Here is a 20,381-nt window from a genome sequence, read left to right as displayed (position 1 = left end):
GTGCTTAACTGGGTGGAGAAATTAGGCAACAGTATCTCTTGCCTGGGCATTTGCAGTCAGATGGGACTTAGTTTCTTGAAGTTATAGCAGTTTTATCTGAAACTGGACATCTGCAAAATAAGAGAGTTGATTTTGGCTTTATTATAAGTAAGTTAAGTGGAACTAAAGATTAAAAGTTTGTTAAAATCATAAATTTTTCATAAATTTTTAAGTTGCATAAGGGATAGCATCTCTGCATTAAAGGAACTTGGAGTTGAATCTTTAAGAGGGGAACCGTACCTGCACAAACATTAGAAAACAGTCCTGTTACTGGTGTGCAAGACTTGTAGCCTGCTGAAAATTTTATTCAATATGGGGGACATAGTTTTCCTGTCAAATCTCATAGCATATGCTCAGAAATGCAAAATGGAAAGGAAAAGGCAATTGGCAGCAATTCAACATGGCTGTCAGGATTTAAGTAAAACTTCTATTGTCAGAATATGATAAATATTTATGTAAATTTTACTTCCTTTAATTGCCCCAGCTTTACAAAGCGATTGTGTTCTTCCAGTGCCAAGTGTACTCTCTAGATGTGGCACCAAATTGAAAAGACTGGAAGGTTTGTGAGTTAATGTTTACAGTTATGAAGTGTCCTATTCCCCAGTTTATTTTCTGAAGATTATCCATAGTTAATTTTTTCCTCTATCATATAAAATTTTTGTTAGATCAGGTCTTTCATTTTGTGACTGGGAGTACTGAGCGGGTTGTGCTGTTCTGTAGTTCACTTCTGTCCTGGACCTACCCTTTTCTTTATTGACCTGGAGGTAGTAATTTAGTACTCTGTTTTTCTGGTGGAAGTGTTGAGGTGATACCAAGGGAAGGCAAGGGTTAGCTCAGCATCAGGGACTGGCTGAAATACTTGAAAAAATTTTCTTCTTTAAGGGTCCAAAAAAGCTGGACCCTCTGTTGTACCAGAAGTACATGTAGTAGTCAGACTGGTTTATATTTGTAAAGCATGTTCATCTAATTTTTCCTGAAATAACACGAGATAGCTGAAACTCAGTTTATCTTTTGTATCCTCTTGTGGCCACTCTATAGTCTGTAGTCAGATGTAGTTCAGCTTTCCAGGGTATTTTCTGCCATTTCTGAAGGAAATCTGCAGAAGCAGAGTACTGGAGGTACTTAACACACGCTTTCTTAAACAAAAATAAGTACAACTTTGGTAACATTGAACCTCCAGTTCCTCAATACATAGAAATAGGTACCATTCCTATTTGGTTAGAAGAAATCTTTGGGAATCAGAACTACAGGGAGCCAAAGTCATCCTGGACAAACACAAATCCAGAATGGTGGGAAAGTGCTGTGGCTTTTGTACTTTGTGATTGTTTTGGTTTTGATTATGTCCCTGCCAGATTAGTTTATCTGTTGTCTTCCATAGTTCTTTACAACAGGTAAACCTGTTTTCCTTAAGTCTTATTTTGCTTTCAGATTAGGAGTTTCAAATTTGGATTCACAACTGTTTGTGCTGACGTTTTGACACAGAAAGCTTTAGATTGTCTCTGTTACAAAGAGTTTATTGCAATTTCTTCAGGGTTTAAGGTCTGATCTTCCACTCATACTAGTTTTCTCAGGTGCCTTTTTGGACCTCTAATTGCTTTACCAGTGCACACCAGGGATGTAGTTGCTATATTGGGGTATATTCTTCCAGTCAGACAGGGCGTGGTGTTGTCCAAAAGAAGCTTTGAATGGGTATGGAAGAGTAAAGATTTCTGAAAGAATCGGGTGTTTATGGCTTGTAAGTATAAGTGATTGATGTGCTAGTACATTTCCCAGCAGGTGGGGAATTCCTCTTCATCCATGTCCTTTGTTGCTTTTAAAAAATTTATTATTATTAATGCATTGGTGCTCTGTGTAGATTGCCAGTCTGTATTGGACCTACAGTGAATTTAACTCCGAACCAAAGTGGCTGCAGGTCAGATGTTTTCTATAAAGCAGATGGTACATGGTAGCTGGTTGATGACTAAGTATGTGTACGTGATTTGGGAAGCTGTCCATGTGCACTTCTAGTTTTTTCCCTTACAATCTGTGTCCTCTGCATAAAAGATGAAGACAGTAATCTCTTTGCTGTTAGCTGGCATCCAGCAGTTTCTGTATCAGGAGGTGCTTTCATATTTCTAGCAGTGGATCCATGAAGTGAAATCTGAAAGGGAGTCAAGACTATTTTACTATATTTAATCTGCTATTTAACATATTAAAATATAATTTTTTTCCAAATTTCAGAGTAACAAGTTTAAATTAATTGTAGCAGTAGTTATTAGCACTTATTTAATGTAATATTATGTAAAATTTGTTGAAATCCAAATCCCTTTCATATACAGATTTTTAAAGTAAAAACCCATAACAAAAGATTGCTCTCTGAGATTCTTTTTTACAGGTTTAAAAGCATCATAAAACCAGTACAATTTATATGTAGGAAAATTTAAATTTCATAGACCAACCCTTAAAATTTAGCATTCGTGTAAAGAATTATTTTCCAATTTGTTTGTTGAAATGTGATGGTAGCTCAGTTTTTTGGTGAGCCTTTAGTGGTAGATCCTGTTCTTGGCTGAAGCGGTGCTCACTTGTAACAACAACAACAAAAAAATTGTAACTGGTTTATATGGTGGAATTGAATGGTTTTTTTGTAATGGATACGTTTTATCTTATTGTTTTGATTGATCCATCCTCCTACCTCTGCACCAGTGGTCCAGAATTTGCTGCAACGTAGTTGAAACAGAGTTCTGGGTGATTTGTGGGGTTTTTTTCCTTAAGAAATAGAAGCTTGTGGTTTGGCACAAATAGATTCATATATTCTTAAGTAAAAAATACGGTTTCAAGGAGAATTGAGTATCTAACATCTACAGCTGAAATAATTAAGAACTGCTCAAGTATCTTTCAATTATCATTTAGATGCTTGAATATGCATCCAAATACCTAACTGTAGGGACCTGCTTTTCAAAATGTTGACATGACCGTCTGAAAGACTTGTACAGATTTTATTCATTAATATGTCAATCAGATCTAAGGTCTAAGTTACCGGGTAATCATGGTTTTCCTCGTGTGTTTGGGATTATGGCAAGACTAACAATTACAGGTATTTTTCATCTTTAAATGAGTGTTGTAAGAGTTTAGAAAATTAAATTAGATTGGGATTTTATACTTTTAGGTTTTTATCCTCTGCAGTGTGTAAAAGGGAATTAGAATTGTTCTAATAAATTAGCTTCTGCAATAAAAGACAGTTCCCTTCTCAACATAGTTTGACTGGACAGCAGTAGCAGGTAAGTGTGAAACTGCATGTTGTTCATCATACTTGAAGAATTATTTAGGCTGCAGTTGTCAGTGACTGAAGTACCATAGGCTGCATAAGTAAAACTGTCCATTGAATCAGAGGACCTTGCCTGTAATTTTGAAACAGAGTAAGAAAATTATGGCTCTGCAGAAATGTATTCTGCTGAGAATGGAGGCTTGCACTTGAATGCTCTTAGTGGTGACTAGTGGGGCAAATCTACAGTGTATTCAAGCATCCATGAAGTAGCATTTCTACTTGCATTTAAAAACATGTCCTGTGAAAGGATAGCCAGATTTCCCTTTTGGTACAAATATGGAAAATGTTGTTCCTATATCATGGGTCTCAAATCTGTATAAATATCTATGTGAAGAAAGTAATGAATTATTAACATACACTTACAATATGACTTTAGGTTTTCAGTTGGCTTAATTCTCTTGCCAAGCTAAATTTAGAGTAATAATGCTTTCTATGTAATATGTCAAGTTCTTTATTCAAGCATTTGAATTGACATCCTCTACGTGACACCTGAGACCTAGTGAATTATTAAATGTATTGGACATTGGGATCAGAGCAACTTCAATTAGAAAATTAATTTTTGACATTGTCATACAATACCAATTAGAGAAGATGAATTTAAAGGGGGAAAGGATCTTTTTTAACATAGTTGAATTTTGAGCTTACTTAGAATTGTTATTAAATGATCATGCCTCTAAGGGAGAGCTCCTTCCCCAAGACTTTCTTCTGCAACACCTCTAGAAAACATGACAGCCATTCAGGATGATGTTCAGTGTTGTACTAGGAGATGGTCAGGTATAATGAGGTTTTATATGGTTTACATGTTTGAATAAACCCCAACTGATGTGACTGTTCACAGGAAATTTGAAATGTGGCACAAGTGCACCTGCTTTTGTAATGAGTCTTGCTTTCATGCTCTTTTAAAATTTGCTTAATGTGCTATTGATGTTACTGAAGCTGCATTATATAGCAGATGTTACCTCTTTGACATCCCTGTTGTAGACGTGGCACAAAACATACCTCTAACTTCACACTCCTCTTGGATACACGCACAACCGTAACTTGGATAAGAACTATTTTAACATATACAAAACTTTAGATCTGGTAAAGCTGTAATGAAATAGACTTCAGCTTCCCCAGCCACTGAATGTTCTCCTAAGCTACTTTTGTTTAATCATTTAACACAGTGGGCTTAAGTTTAACCATCTAAGCCTGTCCTGTAACTAATCGACAGCTTCCCCGTTCTTAGTGGCTGGAGAAAGGAGCACTTGTCTTCATCCCTTTGTTCAGTTGTTTTACGGGGAGGTGAGAGGAACTGTACTGTGTAGTATGGCTGAGGGTGAAATCACATACTGTATGTAAAGTCATGCCTATGTTTTGCAAGAATTGAATGAGGTTGTTTCTAATGATTCTGCTGGGTTTTTGTGTATGTGCGGTGGAGTAACTTGTAACATAGCTGATCCACAGCTGATTGTAGTATCACTGTGATGTCTTTTGCTGTGCTGAATACTGGGAATAAAATCCATAAAAATGGATGAAGATGGTTTTTTGGTGGCATGCTGCTATCTGCAGGCTGGTCAGATGTCGGTGAGGTCATTTAACTTCAAATGATGTTTCAAGGTCGAGCTATTTATGGAAGAAATGCAAATAAACAGAATTTCTCTGTGCCAGGGTCCTTCCCAAAATGTAGCAGTTTGATGTCCTCCTCCACATGGAAGCATTTTTTTTTTTTTTTTTTTTTTTTTTACAGCAGCAAAAGCCACTGTTTACATCCTAGAGTATTGGATGTGGAATGGCTTGTTTCAGTTAGTTTTAAAAAAAAAAAAGTGGCAAATTCCAGGGGTCTGAAAGCCCATGGAGTAACTTGATATTAGATTGCAATCTAATACCGAATTTGTCTTGGCTAATAACTGCAAACAAAGGCTGCTGTATTCAGGCTATGAAATGGGAAAGATCTCTAAAAAGAGCACTTGTAGTTCATGTGATTTTTTTATTTCAGTAGTAGTACTTGCTCCCATCCCCATGCTGTCCTTCAGCTGTGCTGGTACTGCTCTGTGGGGGGGCGGTGAACCAGTCAGGAGAGAGCCACCTAAAACCAGCCTGGACCTCCATGGCACTTCCCCTGACCAGGCCTCCATGCTCCAGCGCGAGGTAATGCTTCATTTAACAGCCTCTACCAGTTTCTCTTTTACACTTATTTTAATTCACAGTATAGTTTCATTTGACCTCTGTGTGCTGAACAATCCTTTGTGAGTTAAAAAATTTAACATTAGGAAGGCGTTATCCTTCTTTTGAGTATGGTATGAAACTGCTGGAGTGTGACAATAAAGTGCCAAGTATTTTGGAAAGAATTAATCCCTACTTAGCAACAAATCCAGAAGATGAGGATTCAGATTTTTTTTTTTTTTGCTTTTAATTAATGTGAAGATGACTCAAATAAATCTGTTAAAGTGAAAAAATGCCAAGCAGAGTCACTTTTTCAGAGAACATAGTCCAAAAAGTATAGCATCCAGCTCAGTAGAGGCATAAATGCAAACTGTGAGGCCTGGATTTATAATAATGTAAGTCTGTGTTTCAGCTGTGGTGCCAACTTTAATGGCTTCTCTCTCCTGAATGTATCAGTACAGGTCCTGAAGATGTAATCCATGGTCTAAAAGTCTTCTTAGGACAGTTGTTTTCCTCTTCCCTTCCCCCCCACCTCCCCCTGCCCGGGAAAAGGTTTATTGCCTAGTAAGTCAGTCTGAAAACTGATTTTTTTTTTTTTTTTTTTTTTTTTCAGTGAAAAATTGAAGCTTAGAGTGCATTCAGTAGGTCTTGCAAGAAGAAAAAATAAAAAATACTAAAGTTTTCATAAGAAATAGGAGAAAGAGACTACAGGAAAGCACTGCAATTCTGCAGGGTGGCTGTTGGCTGGTTTCTTATTGTCTTGCCTCACCAGGCTTTGCTTCAGTTTTGCTTGACCAGACGTCCTGTTCATATTTTCATTTTGACAAACTGTCGTTATCAGAGAAATAGTGTTTTGTGTTGGAAATACTCTACTTGATGGTGCTTTTTCTGTGCAGGTGATTTGATTTCCTGTTTAAGCTTTATATTGCAGTTAGTGTATCGGAGAAAGTGAGCTGAATTTTGATACATATTAGAGTTGTACTTGGGGCATAAATTAATTTTATCTACTAGAAATGGGTCCAGTGATGACAAAAAGAGGAGGGAGGGGGAGCTGGAATTATTTATGTTCACTTTGTTTCACTATTTGCAGAGTGAAAACATTCGCTAAGAAGCAAATGTGGCATTTTTTTTTTTTTCTCCAAATCTGTTTCTTACAAATCTCTAAATCCTTTGCTGCCTGAATTCTTGTAAATATGAGCCCTTCTATCTTGTTTCACTTGAAAAGGAAACATTAGGGAAGGAAATTGGGATATGAAAGAATGGCTGCTAACTGCATTACTTATGAATTGTAGATGGGGAAAAATAGCTTTCTGGCTTGAAGAGGTGGATTTATTTTATTTCCAAATGCAGCCTCTTGTGTGTTATTTGCATTATTCCTATTTTTGTCTTCTGTCCTTTTTTTCTACTTTTACCCTGATCGCTTTGTTTCTTCATTTATGGTAGTTTCTTGAAAATTGCTGAGGCCTTTAAAAAGTTTTAGTTTTTTCAAACAGTATTCCTAGTCAGTGAGCCTGATTAAACTATACCATATATATAATACCATACACAGTTTTAGGTATTTGTTAATAATTTTGTACCTTGTGTTAAAGTAAAAGAGGTCTTATGATCTGTCCAGGTAAAGCTGCCATCAGGAAATGGATCTTAATGTAGTGTGGGTGAAGAAGCAAAAGAAAACCTTTCCTTATCCAGTCTGTGGGAAGCTTCTGCAGGTGGAAAGGCAGAATTACAAAAACAATCATTTAATTGCTTTAATAGTTCCTTTCTAAATGTCCTTTTTTGTTACCTACTTGAGGATAACCAGGAGGAGTTGGACTCCAGCAACATCCATCCCTCCATTTGCTTGGTTTGCCTTCGCTTTGAGCCAGCTCATTAATAAATCATTAACTGTGCTTTAATTTTTTGCAGATGATGTAATGCAGACTACTTATTGTGAAATTGACTTGGATAAAGGCAGAAGAGACGCGTTTGTGTATGCTATCAAAAATCACTATTGGTACCAGATGTATATTGATGACTTGCCGATATGGGGTGAGTGATATTATGCATAAACAACTTGATTACAACTGCAGGAGTCCTGTGCTTGTGGGTTTCGTGGAGTAATTTAATGACTAAGCTTCATTATGAGAATCTCACAAGTATGTAGAACTTTTGTAACCAAATAATACAAATATGAAATAATTTGAATTATTATTGCATTGAAAGAACAGTTGGATGGCTTATACTGGTAAACTAAAAGCAATGAAAAGCTCTTTTGTTTCTCAAGCACTGATGTAGTAATACCAAGTTCTTAGGGTTAAATTATTTTAAATGTTCAAGTAAGTGGTAGTTAGATAGGTCAGATATAAGGTCTATGTTAATGTGCTCATGAATAACATTTTTTATAAAACTTTGCGTGTTTTAGCTTTATTTTGGCTAGTTCTTGCGTTTGTTAATAACACAAGAGTTGTTTGATTTGCTTCTATGGTTATTTAGTGTCTTTTAAACAGTTTTGCATGCACAGTCTGTGGTTATATGAAGTAGTTTTATTTGTTCTTACACAGTTCTTAAAATTGCTCTTGCTGAGTTATTAATCTGGGATTAGACATATTTGTGTCTTGAATCAAAATTTTTGTGTCCTTATTGCCATTGTCTCCTAAGCTGTCTGTGTTTTGTCACTCCCTTGTAAACTGTGATCACATACCTAGTAAAGAGTGCTCTGCAGATTGCATTTTGCACTGATAGCAATCAGCCAAACTCCCTAAGCCCTAATCTCCCTGTTGTAGATGTAAACTGAAGGGAAAGGAAAAGCACCACAAAATACTTTGCTAAGGTAAGATCTTTGTTGCCTGTGTTCTGAGAAAGAGGTAAAAAACCCCAAAATAAACAAAACCCCACAACACCTACAAAAAAATACATTTCAAGCCACATGACAGAAGTTCTTTGATAGACAGCATGCTGAAAAATGTTACCCATCATTCATTCATTCTGACAGAGGCTGTTTTTTTAGTTTGTTCTTGTAATTTTTAACTGTTTTTAGAAAGTAGGTAGCTGTTGAAACATGAGCTCCAGCCAGAAATACTAGTGTTTTATTTATTTTTTATTTACCTTTTAGTCAGGAAGGCTCTTGCCTTTTTTAATGTATCTGTTTTTAAGACATAATATTATAGTGCCCGACAGGAGAAATACTCATATTGTATTCTTTCTTTTCAGCTGATTTGCTTATTAGTGTATGTAATAGCTCTGTGGCAGGGTTTGGAGTAGACCCTAATTAATCTGTGTGGCCTCTACTACTCTTCTTGTGCAATTGCTGGTAGGCTTTTTAAAAGCATCCATGAGTGGTAGTTGTTGCTACAGTATTTTTTTGGTTTTGGCCTTTCAGCAAAAGATCAGTGAATGATTTTCCTAGACTAGTGGCAGCTTCATAGGCTTTAGGCTGCACAGGGATGATGGATGCTAAGCTGACTTCTTTGGAATCCTATGTGGCTAGTGAGTCTTAGAGACTTTCTTTTTTAGGATTGATTTTTCCGATCTTATTTGGAAATATTTTTCTTACCTCAAATAGTGAAGAAGAAACACACTGACTAAATTTTATGCTCTTATGCTCTCAGCGGAAAAATTTTATGCTTCAGCTCTCAGCTGAAAAATCTGTTTCACTGTGATTCCAGTGTTTTTAATGTTCTTCAGCAGTATGCTTTGTTTGCACAAGAAGTCATTCCTAATGCTACAGCTAACAAACATGCAGAATCTAGGTATCAACCTTCATATGATATTAAGTAGCTGGGTTTGATAGTTCTTTGGAACCAGGACCTCAAGCTGTGATATGTAATAGATGACTGCATCATCATAAGTACTGGTAATATTATGCAGGGATATAATCTGACATCAGGTGTGAAAGCAAGTGGTGCTGAAGATTTTGTTCTATGTCTCCTGAGGGCTAGGTAAAACTAGGAGGATTGCAGATTGGTCAGTCAATAGTAGCCTGGCTTTTATTCCAAAAAAATTAATTGGTTCTTGATGGGAGGCTGAGAAAGGAGTGGAGGCACCAAAACTGCTCAGAAGTGTTTATCTGCAGGTCTGAAGAAGTATTTCTGACCTTTGGATTCCAAATGCAGTTTAGAAAACTCTGAATATAGCTTATCTGTGTTAACTCTGGTTTTGATGGGTCTCTGTTCAATTATAGGAATATTTCAGGCTCTGAGTGCTGCCTAAAACTTAAAGCTCTGAGACTTGCTGCTCAATGAACAGTTTTTATTTCTGTTACAAATATGGCATGAGTGATACTGTAGGCATGGCTCCTCCAGCTTGTTAGTGTCTTTAACTGTGTTGTATAGACTTGCCTAGTACCACATAATGTGGTGGTAGAGATACTAAGAAAAACTGGTATCTTTTGCTTGATTGAGTGTCATCACATAGTTAAATCAACACGTTAAATCCAGTAAGTGTAATGAAAAACATTAAGACTACTTAAAATATGTGGGAGTAAGAGCTTTAGTAATTAAGATGGCATCTCTGAAATACTCGGAATACTGAGAAGTGTTTTTTTGTTTTATTAAGATAGAGTCCGGAACTGGTTACCCTCAGCTTGAATTAAAAGTATCTTGTGCTGAAATGGCTTTTTTGTTACTATGTGAAGGCTATCATGTTGATCCACTTCATTTGGATTACCTTTCCTGAGAACCCTACTAGCCAGCATGTGCTGTGTGTACTGTGTCACCCAATCCAGTATTTTTTTCACTGTTGATTTGTCTTGTAGCTGGATTAAACCAAGATTTTGTTCCCCAAGTGTAAATGGCTAGAGTTCTTTCTTTTGTTGGGTGGTTTTTTTTTTTTGTGTGTGCTGCCAAAAGAAAGGAAGTATTCTCTGAGGAGTTTAAAAGAAAAGGATTCAGATGGTGTTAATGTTTGCTGAGAATTCTAAGAAACTTCTGTTTAATTTTGTTCTTAAAGCAGACCATTCACTTCTCTGGGCTCATCCAGATGGATTTGTAGCACTCTTCCTGCCAAACTTTAGTTAAATTCATGTTTTATGTTCTTCATGGTTTTCCACCTTGGCAAAGCTTAGTGATGTCAAAGTCATATGCACAACCATTAATATTTTTAATTCTCCTTAGGAAGTCCTCAAAATATCCAGTAAGGAGTACTCTATTTTCAGTAAAGACTAGGCATAAAATAACTTTTCTTAACTGCTGATAACTAAAGGTAATGACTCCAAACTACTGTTTGAGGGTTTTGGAAGGTTTACACTTTATTTTCTGACCTGAAAAAGGCAACCAGATCTTTTTAAGTGCATTCAGAAAAATTATTCCACTTTCTATTTTTCCTGAATTGCTACTCCCGGCTAGGCTTGACTGTCTGTGTTTCAGGACGTTTCCCGAAGTAAATGGAGCACTGTGTTAGTTCACTCCCTCAGGTAATGATTGATCAGAATGTCCTTTAAGTAGTTTAGAGGTCTGTATTGTCATGGGTTTGGATACTACCATGGGAACAGATGGTGTGCCAGGTGCTAGGCTGTATGGCATAGGCACAAACTGGCACGTGTTTCATGTGGATGGTATAGACACAGAAATCCTGACAGATGAGCGTGAGTAAAAAACATGACAGAAAACTACCACCTTGAAAACTAAAAAACACAGGTAATGCACAAGCGCTGTTTCTTCATATACCTGCTGCTTCGTGATAATCTGTTCCATATCCTTCGCCTGCTTGTTCTCCCACTCCCCCCCACCTTTGTATATCTGGAGTGCTGCTTTTATGCTTTCCATCTTGTACATGATCTTTGGTATGATGGTCTTGACATTAAAGATGATGCTTGTAGCCTGTGAACTTGGTGACTGATAGACTTCACCCCCCTCTCCCCCAGCATAGTACAGTCTCTGGAATTTTTCTGTAGTAGATTAGACATTTTGCAGTAATTTATTGAAAAGTAAGAATTTATCATGGCTAATATTGGGTTCTGATGCTCCAGGAGCATCTGAGCAGCTTAATACTCTGGAGGTAATAAAAATCTTCAAGTAAATGATAACTTCTGAATTTCTCAGTGAAAGTAACACAGAAACTTTCGTTCTTGACAAGCATTGGAAGCTAGTGTGCAAATGAGAGCAAAAAGTATGTGTAGGGGGGTTAACTAATGAGGAATACAGAATGAAAGTAAAACTTCTAAGAGGACGAAAAATTAGTGAAGGGATAGATGAGAGATGGGAAAATGCAGAGGTCTCAGCCAAGTTCTGTTTGTAGAAGTTAAATCTGTATTCAGCTAGTTTCTTATCTGTTAGGAATTCCAAATAAAACTAGAGGGACTATTGTGTCTTCTGTTTATTCTGCAGTGTTTGTACCTGCATGCTTTTTTCTTTTAATGCCATTACAAAACGCTTCTTGCAGATACCTTTGGATAGAAGGTGTAAGCCAGGTATCACAGTTGAAGAGCATAAGGTCTGCTGTGGTTTTTTTACTATAGTTATTGCTTTTTTAGCTGGCAAAATTTTTGTAGCGCGTATTTAAAAAAAATAATTACAGAATATTTAAAAAGCATACCTGTAATAAATGCTTACATTTGTTTCCTATGCAGGTATTGTCGGAGAAGCAGACGAAAATGGAGAAGATTATTACCTTTGGACTTACAAAAAACTTGAAATCGGTTACAATGGAAATAGAATTGTAGATGTCAATCTGACCAGTGAAGGAAAGGTGAAATTGGTACCAAACACAAAAATCCAGATGTCATATTCAGTAAGTAATTTGGTGATGCATCTGTAATAAGAAATTCTACATCATGAAATAGCTCAAAAGTAGGTACTTTATACCTACAGTGTATTGATACGTCAGGCTATATTAGAGGAAGATGAATCTTAACTCCTTCAAGTATTTTTTTTTAATTACTGAAAAACCTTGATAGGTTTATCAAGAATAAATATAAATGATGATTTTTTAAACACTTCAAACAAACTGAAGCTTCTGTAATATGCAGAAAAGTGTTTTGGTGGGAAAGGAAGATGTCCCAAAAGGTATGGAGACTAGAAGTATAGAGGACCCCCCAGTAGGTACATATTTTCTTAATGTTTGGAGCTCTGACATTTGCATCATAGATTTGAATTGGATTCTGAGCTAGGACCAAAACCCACTGTGAGCCATCATACTTGGCAAGCAGTTAGTATCAAATCTTATTTTGTTTCTGCAATTCTAGTAGAAATCTGTCTTATTTCTATAACCTTATTAGTAAGGTATTCTCTGAAGCCCTCTGCTATTATATGGAATTGCTATGATAAAAGGTAATGAATAAACAGTGTTTGCTGCTCTGAGATAATGAATTAAATTTTTCAATTTTCCTCTTATTTATTTGATGTTACTTAAATTTGTAATGGTTCACTTCTCATGTTCACCACATTTGTATACTGAAACTTGTTCTTAATGCATTGTTTTTCTACAACGTGTTAGCAGTAGGTGTCAGCATAAGATTTTATTTTAGAGGATATGCTTGCCACTACTACATTTGTTTTGTGCTGAATAAGTTGCATAAAGTGCAGATAACTGGTTTTTATATGTGCTTTCTAGAATTATGTTTACACTAATCTCCCTATTTCTACTGCAAAATTGATAGCAGAAATTTTGAAATTCTCTATTTCAAATTCCACCAGCATTATGAAGTCCATTTGCTCTCTGAATTTTGAGGCAGACAGTACTGAGTAGCTGCCAGTAATGAAAATAACATTAGATGTTCCTTTAAAATACTTTTACTGTACAGAGTTCAAGACTTACCTACCCGATTCTGTTGGCACCACTGGGCAATTCCTGGGCTGGCACATATGTGGTGTTTAATTCACAGATAGTCTCTGGTGGATTTGTTCTAAGCAGTGCTGTTTAGTGGCAGATGCTCTAATGCAAAAGGTATCTGCTTAAAACAATGTTGAAAGCTATTAATGTTTTGAGATACTAGTCTTGAACAAGGTTGTAATATGAACTGAAGAGCATTAATATCATACCTCCAAGTGAATACTAGCTGAGTCTTAGGGTTTTTAATCTGTCTCAGAACTGTGGTGAGTAGTAGGGGTATTCGATCTACATTTATATGCTTTCTTCTATACTGAGTAAGAGAACGGTCTGTTGGGAAAGATAGTTCCTTGACATGTATTTTTAAAAAGATATGCACAAGGGAGATGCACGTGTTTCAAGAACACTAAAAATCCTGATATTTCCCATTCTTGGCATGCTTTTGAAAAAAAACTTAGTGTCGATTTGTGTTTAATTTCTGAAATTGTTTTCATTTTAATTTTTAAATGCAATCTTGAAAAAAATCTGAAAAATACTGTGTGCTACCATACTAGCACTGTATAGTTCATGAGTACGATTGAATCTTTCAAATCCAAAGCAGTCCTCTGTGCAGCTAGTGATAGCAGTAATATGCTGCTACCCTGTGACAGTATGGCCGTAAATGCATACTTATCCAGCTGTTTTCAGAGTTATTTATTGGCAATTGAAGTGTCTAGATTGCAGAATCCTGTGGTCTTACAGATTTTAGGCTGCAGCTTTTAGCTTGTAGCTTTTAAAATTTTAATGTGTGTCTTCTAGGGTCCAGCTTGATCCCTCTTATCCAGTTCTCTTCCAGCCAGCTTGCATTTCAGTTTATGTAATTTTCTTTTCTGTTGGCATCTGTTTTAAATCTGTTCTTACAGCTTCTCATTTCCCTCACTTCTGCTAGACTGTATATTTTTTCTTGGGCACTGTACTCAGAGAATTTAGGTACAGATGATTTTACTGAATACCAGTCTCTAGTGCATGGCAGCAAAAAGATCTCAGCTGCTGTTGGGGGAACAGAAGTAGCGGGTGTTGTCATCACTCGATGAACACTGGTAATGTTCTCCAAAAGCCTCTTTCATACAATGTAGCACATGGAAATATTGAGAAAAGGGAGTGTGCTGTCAGCAAAAATAATATTTGAAAAAATTTCACTGCTTTCACATCATTCTTGAACATATTTAAACACGCTTTCTTTCTCTAGCCTTTGTTCTGAAATCTTGGGCGACTATGGGAGGATTTTTCAAAGGTATTGCCTCATCGTTTTACAAGTATCTGCTGTGGGGAAAAAAAGCATCATCTTTGAACTATTCATTTGACAAAACTGAAAAATAGGGTCATTTGATGGATTTTGGTTTTGGCACCTTCTGTATGAGTATCTTCATGAGCTCCTTCTATAATCATGAAAAGGGTTTGTTGTATTTGACAAGTAGAAGTTTGTGTCTTTGGTTAGTCTCACAGAGACAGTGAGAGCTGAGGCAGTGCAAGACTGATTATTCTTGTTCCTAAATGTAAGCATAGACAAGATTAGATCCATGAGGCAAGATGATCATTCTGTGTCTGACCTGTAGATACCAGTCTTTAAGAACATTAGTCCATTCTTTTGCCAAAACCTAGATTCACACTGAAGACCATCTAAAGTGGATGACTTAAAATGTGTTTTGGGTTTCTGCATGTGAGTATAACTGAACATACTATAACGAGCTTTTCAAGTGTAAATTTTTCTCTCTTTAGGTGAAATGGAAGAAATCAGATGTGAAGTTTGAAGACCGATTTGACAAGTATCTTGACCCATCTTTCTTTCAGCATAGAGTATGTATTGTTCTAAGACAACCTTACAAAATATCCCTTTGAAATGGTTGCTTTAGTTCAGAAGATGTCATGGAATTTTTGAATGACATCTTTGAATTTTTGGGTGTCCCAGGTGTTCTGGGACAAGGAAACAGGCAGGTCTAGGACTGTAGGTTTTAAGTGATAGTTCTGTTGCTCAAATAGGATGGCTCCAGTTTTTTAGAGTGCTTCAGTAAATGTGCAGGCAAGCTTCAAGCCTGCAGCAAATGAAAGGCAGTTCAAGAAAATTTTGCATGATTGGAAGCAATGAAGTTTCAGGGACACAACTGTACAGCTTGTAAGCTGAATAACTGCAATTGGCCATACGTGCACTTCTTACTGAAGTAAACGCGAAATAAAAAGCATTAGTCTAAACCAGTTGGTGATCTCAGTTGTGATGGCTTAAACCTGTGGTTGTAATCTCCTTAAGGGTGAGCTATACCACTTTCTGAAATTAGAGGGTTTGGATTCTGTTTGGGGTTCGGTGAGCAAGCTTAGCTGTTGAAAAGCGTTATGTATGGTGTCTCACAGGCCAGTTTTACTGGGACTTTCTACAAATGTAGTGTTACTTACAATGTGGGTTTATTGTTACTTAGCTAGCGCTGACAAGCTGTCCTTCTAGGCAACGATTTATACTTATTGGAACAAATTTGAAACACATTTACAGTTGTAAACTTAGGGATGTGTTTTCTTTTTGTAGATTCACTGGTTTTCAATTTTCAATTCTTTTATGATGGTGATCTTTCTGGTTGGCCTAGTATCTATGATATTAATGAGAACTTTGCGAAAAGATTATGCAAGATACAGCAAGGAGGAAGAAATGGATGATATGGTAAGATCTGCATTCATACTTATTTTAAAATATCTTTTAAGGCTCATTGTTTTCATACATTAATTGTGTTAGCAGCTCTGAATGGCTTTGTTTAGTTGGGCAGAAAACTGCTTTATGTGCTTCTTGAAAGTGTTACTCGTTTTCTTTGTAACGTGCTCCTAGGTTGCAACCCAGAATTCTGTCTGTAGTCACTGTGTTAATGTTCATATCCACACTTAGGTTAAATGAGGCCCATTCTGAGTGTGTAACAGAAGCCTGTTAACTTCTAAGCACTTCAGAGGATTTTAGGGACAGGGAGGAAATCTGATAGATTTTTACTGCATCCTACATTCAGGTTGTAATTTTTGTTGTCTTCATAAGTACCTGAAAAGTAAACTTTTCTCCTAGATTTGATGCATTTAGGAGAGAAGACATACTTGCACTTGAAGTTACTTTAATAAGTCAAATCTTTAATTTATGCCTAGCTTGTATGTTTGTCATTAATTGTCGTGACTAGACTTAACCTTTTTTTGTTGTTGTTCCTAGGACAGAGATCTAGGTGATGAGTATGGGTGGAAACAGGTCCACGGAGACGTTTTTAGACCATCCAGTCATCCTCTAATATTTTCATCGCTTATTGGTTCTGGCTGCCAAATTTTTGCTGTGTCTCTTATAGTCATTGTTGTTGCAATGATAGAAGATTTATACACAGAGTAAGTATAATTGTGCAATACCTTCCACAAATAGATGCTTAAAGGAACAAAATAATTACAAAAATGAATGTTCTAACGGGCCTGGAAAAAAGTGTTTGAGAGTCTTTAGTCTTTTATCTTTAGATCAGATGTAGTATTCAGAAGGGCTCTTTTAAGTTGTAATGAAACTTTGTCCTACTCGTATCATGTGAGCTTGTCTCATTTTTTAATTTTACTCTTTTAATGCGTGCTTTGACATGATTTATTATGAAACTAGTTTGTTGTTCTGCAATACAGGTAGATCCTATGAGAAATAAATGTTAAAAGGTACATATTTCACTCCTGGTTTCATCTGTAGTGAGAAGATATTACTGTATTTCTTACCCTGTTTTCCCCACCGTGTCCTGTAAAGACAGGTGTAGGAATGTGATGTGAGTAGTCCTGTTTACTGCTGAAAATGCATTAAGCCAATCTTATCCACAAGTTTTCTCAGGAATGGAGATTTAATTTCTTAAGTTCTTTTGAACAGATACTGCTCAGCCTGTGTTGCATGTAAAACCTCCAGCAATAGGTGGGCTGTGGTCCTGACTGAAGAGAATTCATTGAAAACAAACAAATATGACTCCAGTTTAAATGTAACACACCACTTGCAGTTAACCTAGTTTTGTTCCTTTTCCTTTTACCTGTTTGAGATTTTTGGTGTCCTGGGTGGACTTCTATCTGTTTCTTTAGTGATTGTATTTTGGATACTGGGGGGATTATTTTTTTTTTTAACAAGTGCCTTGTTTTAAGCAATGACTAAAATTTCAAGTCTCTGTTCTATTTTCTCTTGAATATCACTTGTAACTGATTTTAGCAACTTGTAGTACTTCTAATGTGCCACTAGAGAGAACTCTTGGTTTTGAATTTAGCTGCCTTTTAATGGTGTGTTTAAAAAGCCACTCCATAACACCAGTATCTTGGCATATTTTCATTTTTCATATCGTGTTATTCCCGCCTTGTGCCCCACGGTTACATTTATGCATAGACTTACATACACATTTTTAATTGTACAGCATGTCGGCCCTTCAAGGGAGGGAATGAAACCATTTCAGAGTGTTTGTGCGCTATAGGGATGCTGTAAGTTAGAAATGGCAATTGTAAAATGTGTTGGAACAGTAATTAAAAGTCTTTTCTTGCAATAGGCCTTTGTATCACTTTCAAAGTGAATTTAATTTTGGGTGTGTAACGGAACAATTGACCAAGTCTGATGCAGCCAGTTCCAACACTTAGGAAAATAGTGATGCGAGTGAAAAAGGCTGTAAACCAGAATTATAAGAAGGATTGCCTGTCAGTGTTCTTCAGGTCTGTTAAAACTCTTAGGGATGCAGCTGATGCCAACTAAAAGTCTCTCGGTGAAATTTGGTCACGTCAGCTATTAATGTATTAATGCTGGTTTGTGTTTTGAGAAACTTTTCCATTAGAATATTTGAAACATAATCAAGTAAACATATTCCTTGAGAATAGGCAATTCCAAGATAATTTTAGAATAACATCTGCTGGTCATTTTACAGGTAGCCTGGACGTACATGTGTCGCTTCAGATTGTGCATGGTCTTCTGGGGTTTTGCATGTGTTTCTAAAAGGCTTAAGTTAGGAGAAGTGTTAAAATTGGCTTCTGTCTAACCAGTAGCTTAGTAAAGTGGAACTATTGCTTTTTATTTTTTGAGAAGCAAATGTTAGTATAACGCTCCTTTAGTGTGTGTGACCAGCAGGTATTTTTGCTTAGTTCAATCCATGCAGTCATGGAAGCTGATTGTACTAAAGATTACTTCTTTGAGTAGGGCAGGCATCCAGTAATCGTTCATCAAAATGCCAATAGTCTGGAATCTCTCAGAACAACTAATTTGAAGAAAGTACAGCAAGCTGGCTGAAAACCTTCTACTGCTTTTTGCTATTGAAGAGTAGCAGAGGGACATGGGGAGACAGCTCTATTAATGAATAACATTTATATCTTACTATTCTTAGACACGATTTTTAAAAATGTATTTGGAGATGGCTTTTGTGATTTAAAGTTATTAGCTTTGCCTGTAAAATTTCAGAAAAATTATGCCAAAGTGAATACTCCAATATTTAATGAGGTGATAATTTTAAAATTACTAAACTCTTCTGATAGGACTACTCTGTGCTGATTTGTGGCTTCATCATAGCATTTATAGTTTCTAAATCAGGTCTTCTGTAACATGATCACTTTCAATCTTAAAAGTTAATTTCTGAGGGATGGCAGAAACATCATTCACAGTCTTAGTATATTTTTGTTAATAGTGGCCTTTATATTAAACAAAGAGTACCTTTTTATCTGCAGTAGTTGAATCTTATACTTAATGTATGTCACATAAGTAGTTCAGTAGATGCATCCAAATGTCAGAGTATTTTGATCAGAGGTGAGGTTTTGTACTCCAGTGAAAATAAATGCATATTAGAAAAGAATGTAGTATGTTGGAACTCTTTTTCCTAGATTGAATTAGACTCTGCCAGAAGCTTTGGATGCAAATAGTTCTCATTCTTATGTAGATCTTACGATTTAAGCACTTTTAAATTTTTACGTTACCTAAAAATATTAAATAACGGCTTCTATTAAATGTACATATTTTACTGTAATCTTTTGCTCTAATACTGTCTGGTTTTTCTATTTCATTTACTAAAAAAATCACTTCTTGTAGGAGAGGATCAATGCTTAGTACCGCTATATTTGTTTATGCTGCAACATCGCCAGTAAATGGATATTTTGGAGGAAGCCTTTATGCTAGACAAGGAGGTAAATTGTTTTCATGTTTCAGCATTTTCATTACATTGTTACATGGAGAAGTTATTATTTTCTGATTTGCACTAATACAGAAGTGTCCTCATGGAGTGAGGCCATTCAGATGGAATCCATTACATTCTTAGTAAACAGAAAATATTTTGAGTATATTTAACTTTCATATTACTTCCTATTCAGTATTGGCTGCATTTTCTATCTAAAGATAGCTGAAATCTTTGGTTGATTTAAAAGTAATAAGAGCTAAAGAACTGTTAACAGTTGTATCTTATGAGTTGCTCGTTAGACTCTTGTACATAATTGTTTGGCTCATGACATCCAGAGTGTGTAATAGTCTCTCCCTCTTCTGTAACATGCTGTTAAACAGCTCATGTCATCTTCTCCAGATGACTCCTACATAGCCCTCCTCTATAGGTACTGGGAGGGCTATGTTTACTAACACGAAAAGGATGAGTATACAATACTTACTAGACTATTGATTGTGGATGGGGAAAACATATAGCATCTTTGTAGCATCTTTTGAAGAACGTTATTCTACTTTTCAGTATGTGCTCTGCTTTATACTTAGCAAGTTCAAAATGAGTATCAGTAGAGAGCAGAAGCTCAATAAAATTGACATAACAGATTTGGACAGGCTGTCTTCAAGTGCCTCCCCACTATGCCTCTGAGTTATGACCAGTTGCATCCTTGCAGTCCACTAGCTTCATCCATTCCCTATGCTGCAATAAAAGAGTAATCAATATCTATTATCTTCTGTAGCGCTTTAGGAAAAATAATTCTGGTAAGTTTGCAAAAGAAAATTTGTATCTTTTTAGTACGACATACTTGTTAGTCTCAACTGTACCCTACTCTGAGTGTGAAGGTTAGCTGTTTCTTTTCATGTGGCTTGTGTGTAAACCCCGCAATTTGTAGAAAAATACATCTAGGTAAATCAGGGTTGCTGTTCTAAAATGCACCATGCTGTATAGTTGAGCCAGCCTTGCATTTTTTTCTG

At 36.2% G+C, this 20,381-nt stretch overlaps 1 protein-coding gene across 1 annotated transcript in view; it reads left to right on the top strand.

The window, feature by feature from the left end:
- Positions 1–20,381, top strand: part of TM9SF3 (transmembrane 9 superfamily member 3) — a 46,772-nt gene that overhangs the window by 10,007 nt on the left and 16,384 nt on the right. The window contains exons 3-8 of the mRNA XM_009642023.2: positions 7,394–7,516; positions 12,033–12,193; positions 14,990–15,067; positions 15,786–15,917; positions 16,443–16,609; positions 19,290–19,384. Of these exons, the coding sequence (XP_009640318.1) occupies positions 7,394–7,516; positions 12,033–12,193; positions 14,990–15,067; positions 15,786–15,917; positions 16,443–16,609; positions 19,290–19,384 (756 nt within the window). The remainder of the gene's footprint in view (positions 1–7,393; positions 7,517–12,032; positions 12,194–14,989; positions 15,068–15,785; positions 15,918–16,442; positions 16,610–19,289; positions 19,385–20,381) is intronic.

The sequence above is a fragment of the Egretta garzetta genome, unplaced genomic scaffold (genome assembly GCF_000687185.1).
Source record: "Egretta garzetta isolate BGI_Z169 unplaced genomic scaffold, ASM68718v1 scaffold56, whole genome shotgun sequence".
In the NCBI taxonomy this organism is placed as follows: Eukaryota; Metazoa; Chordata; class Aves; order Pelecaniformes; family Ardeidae; genus Egretta; species Egretta garzetta.
Note: the sequence above shows the minus strand (reverse complement) of the source record. Positions and strands in the feature narration are given on the sequence as shown.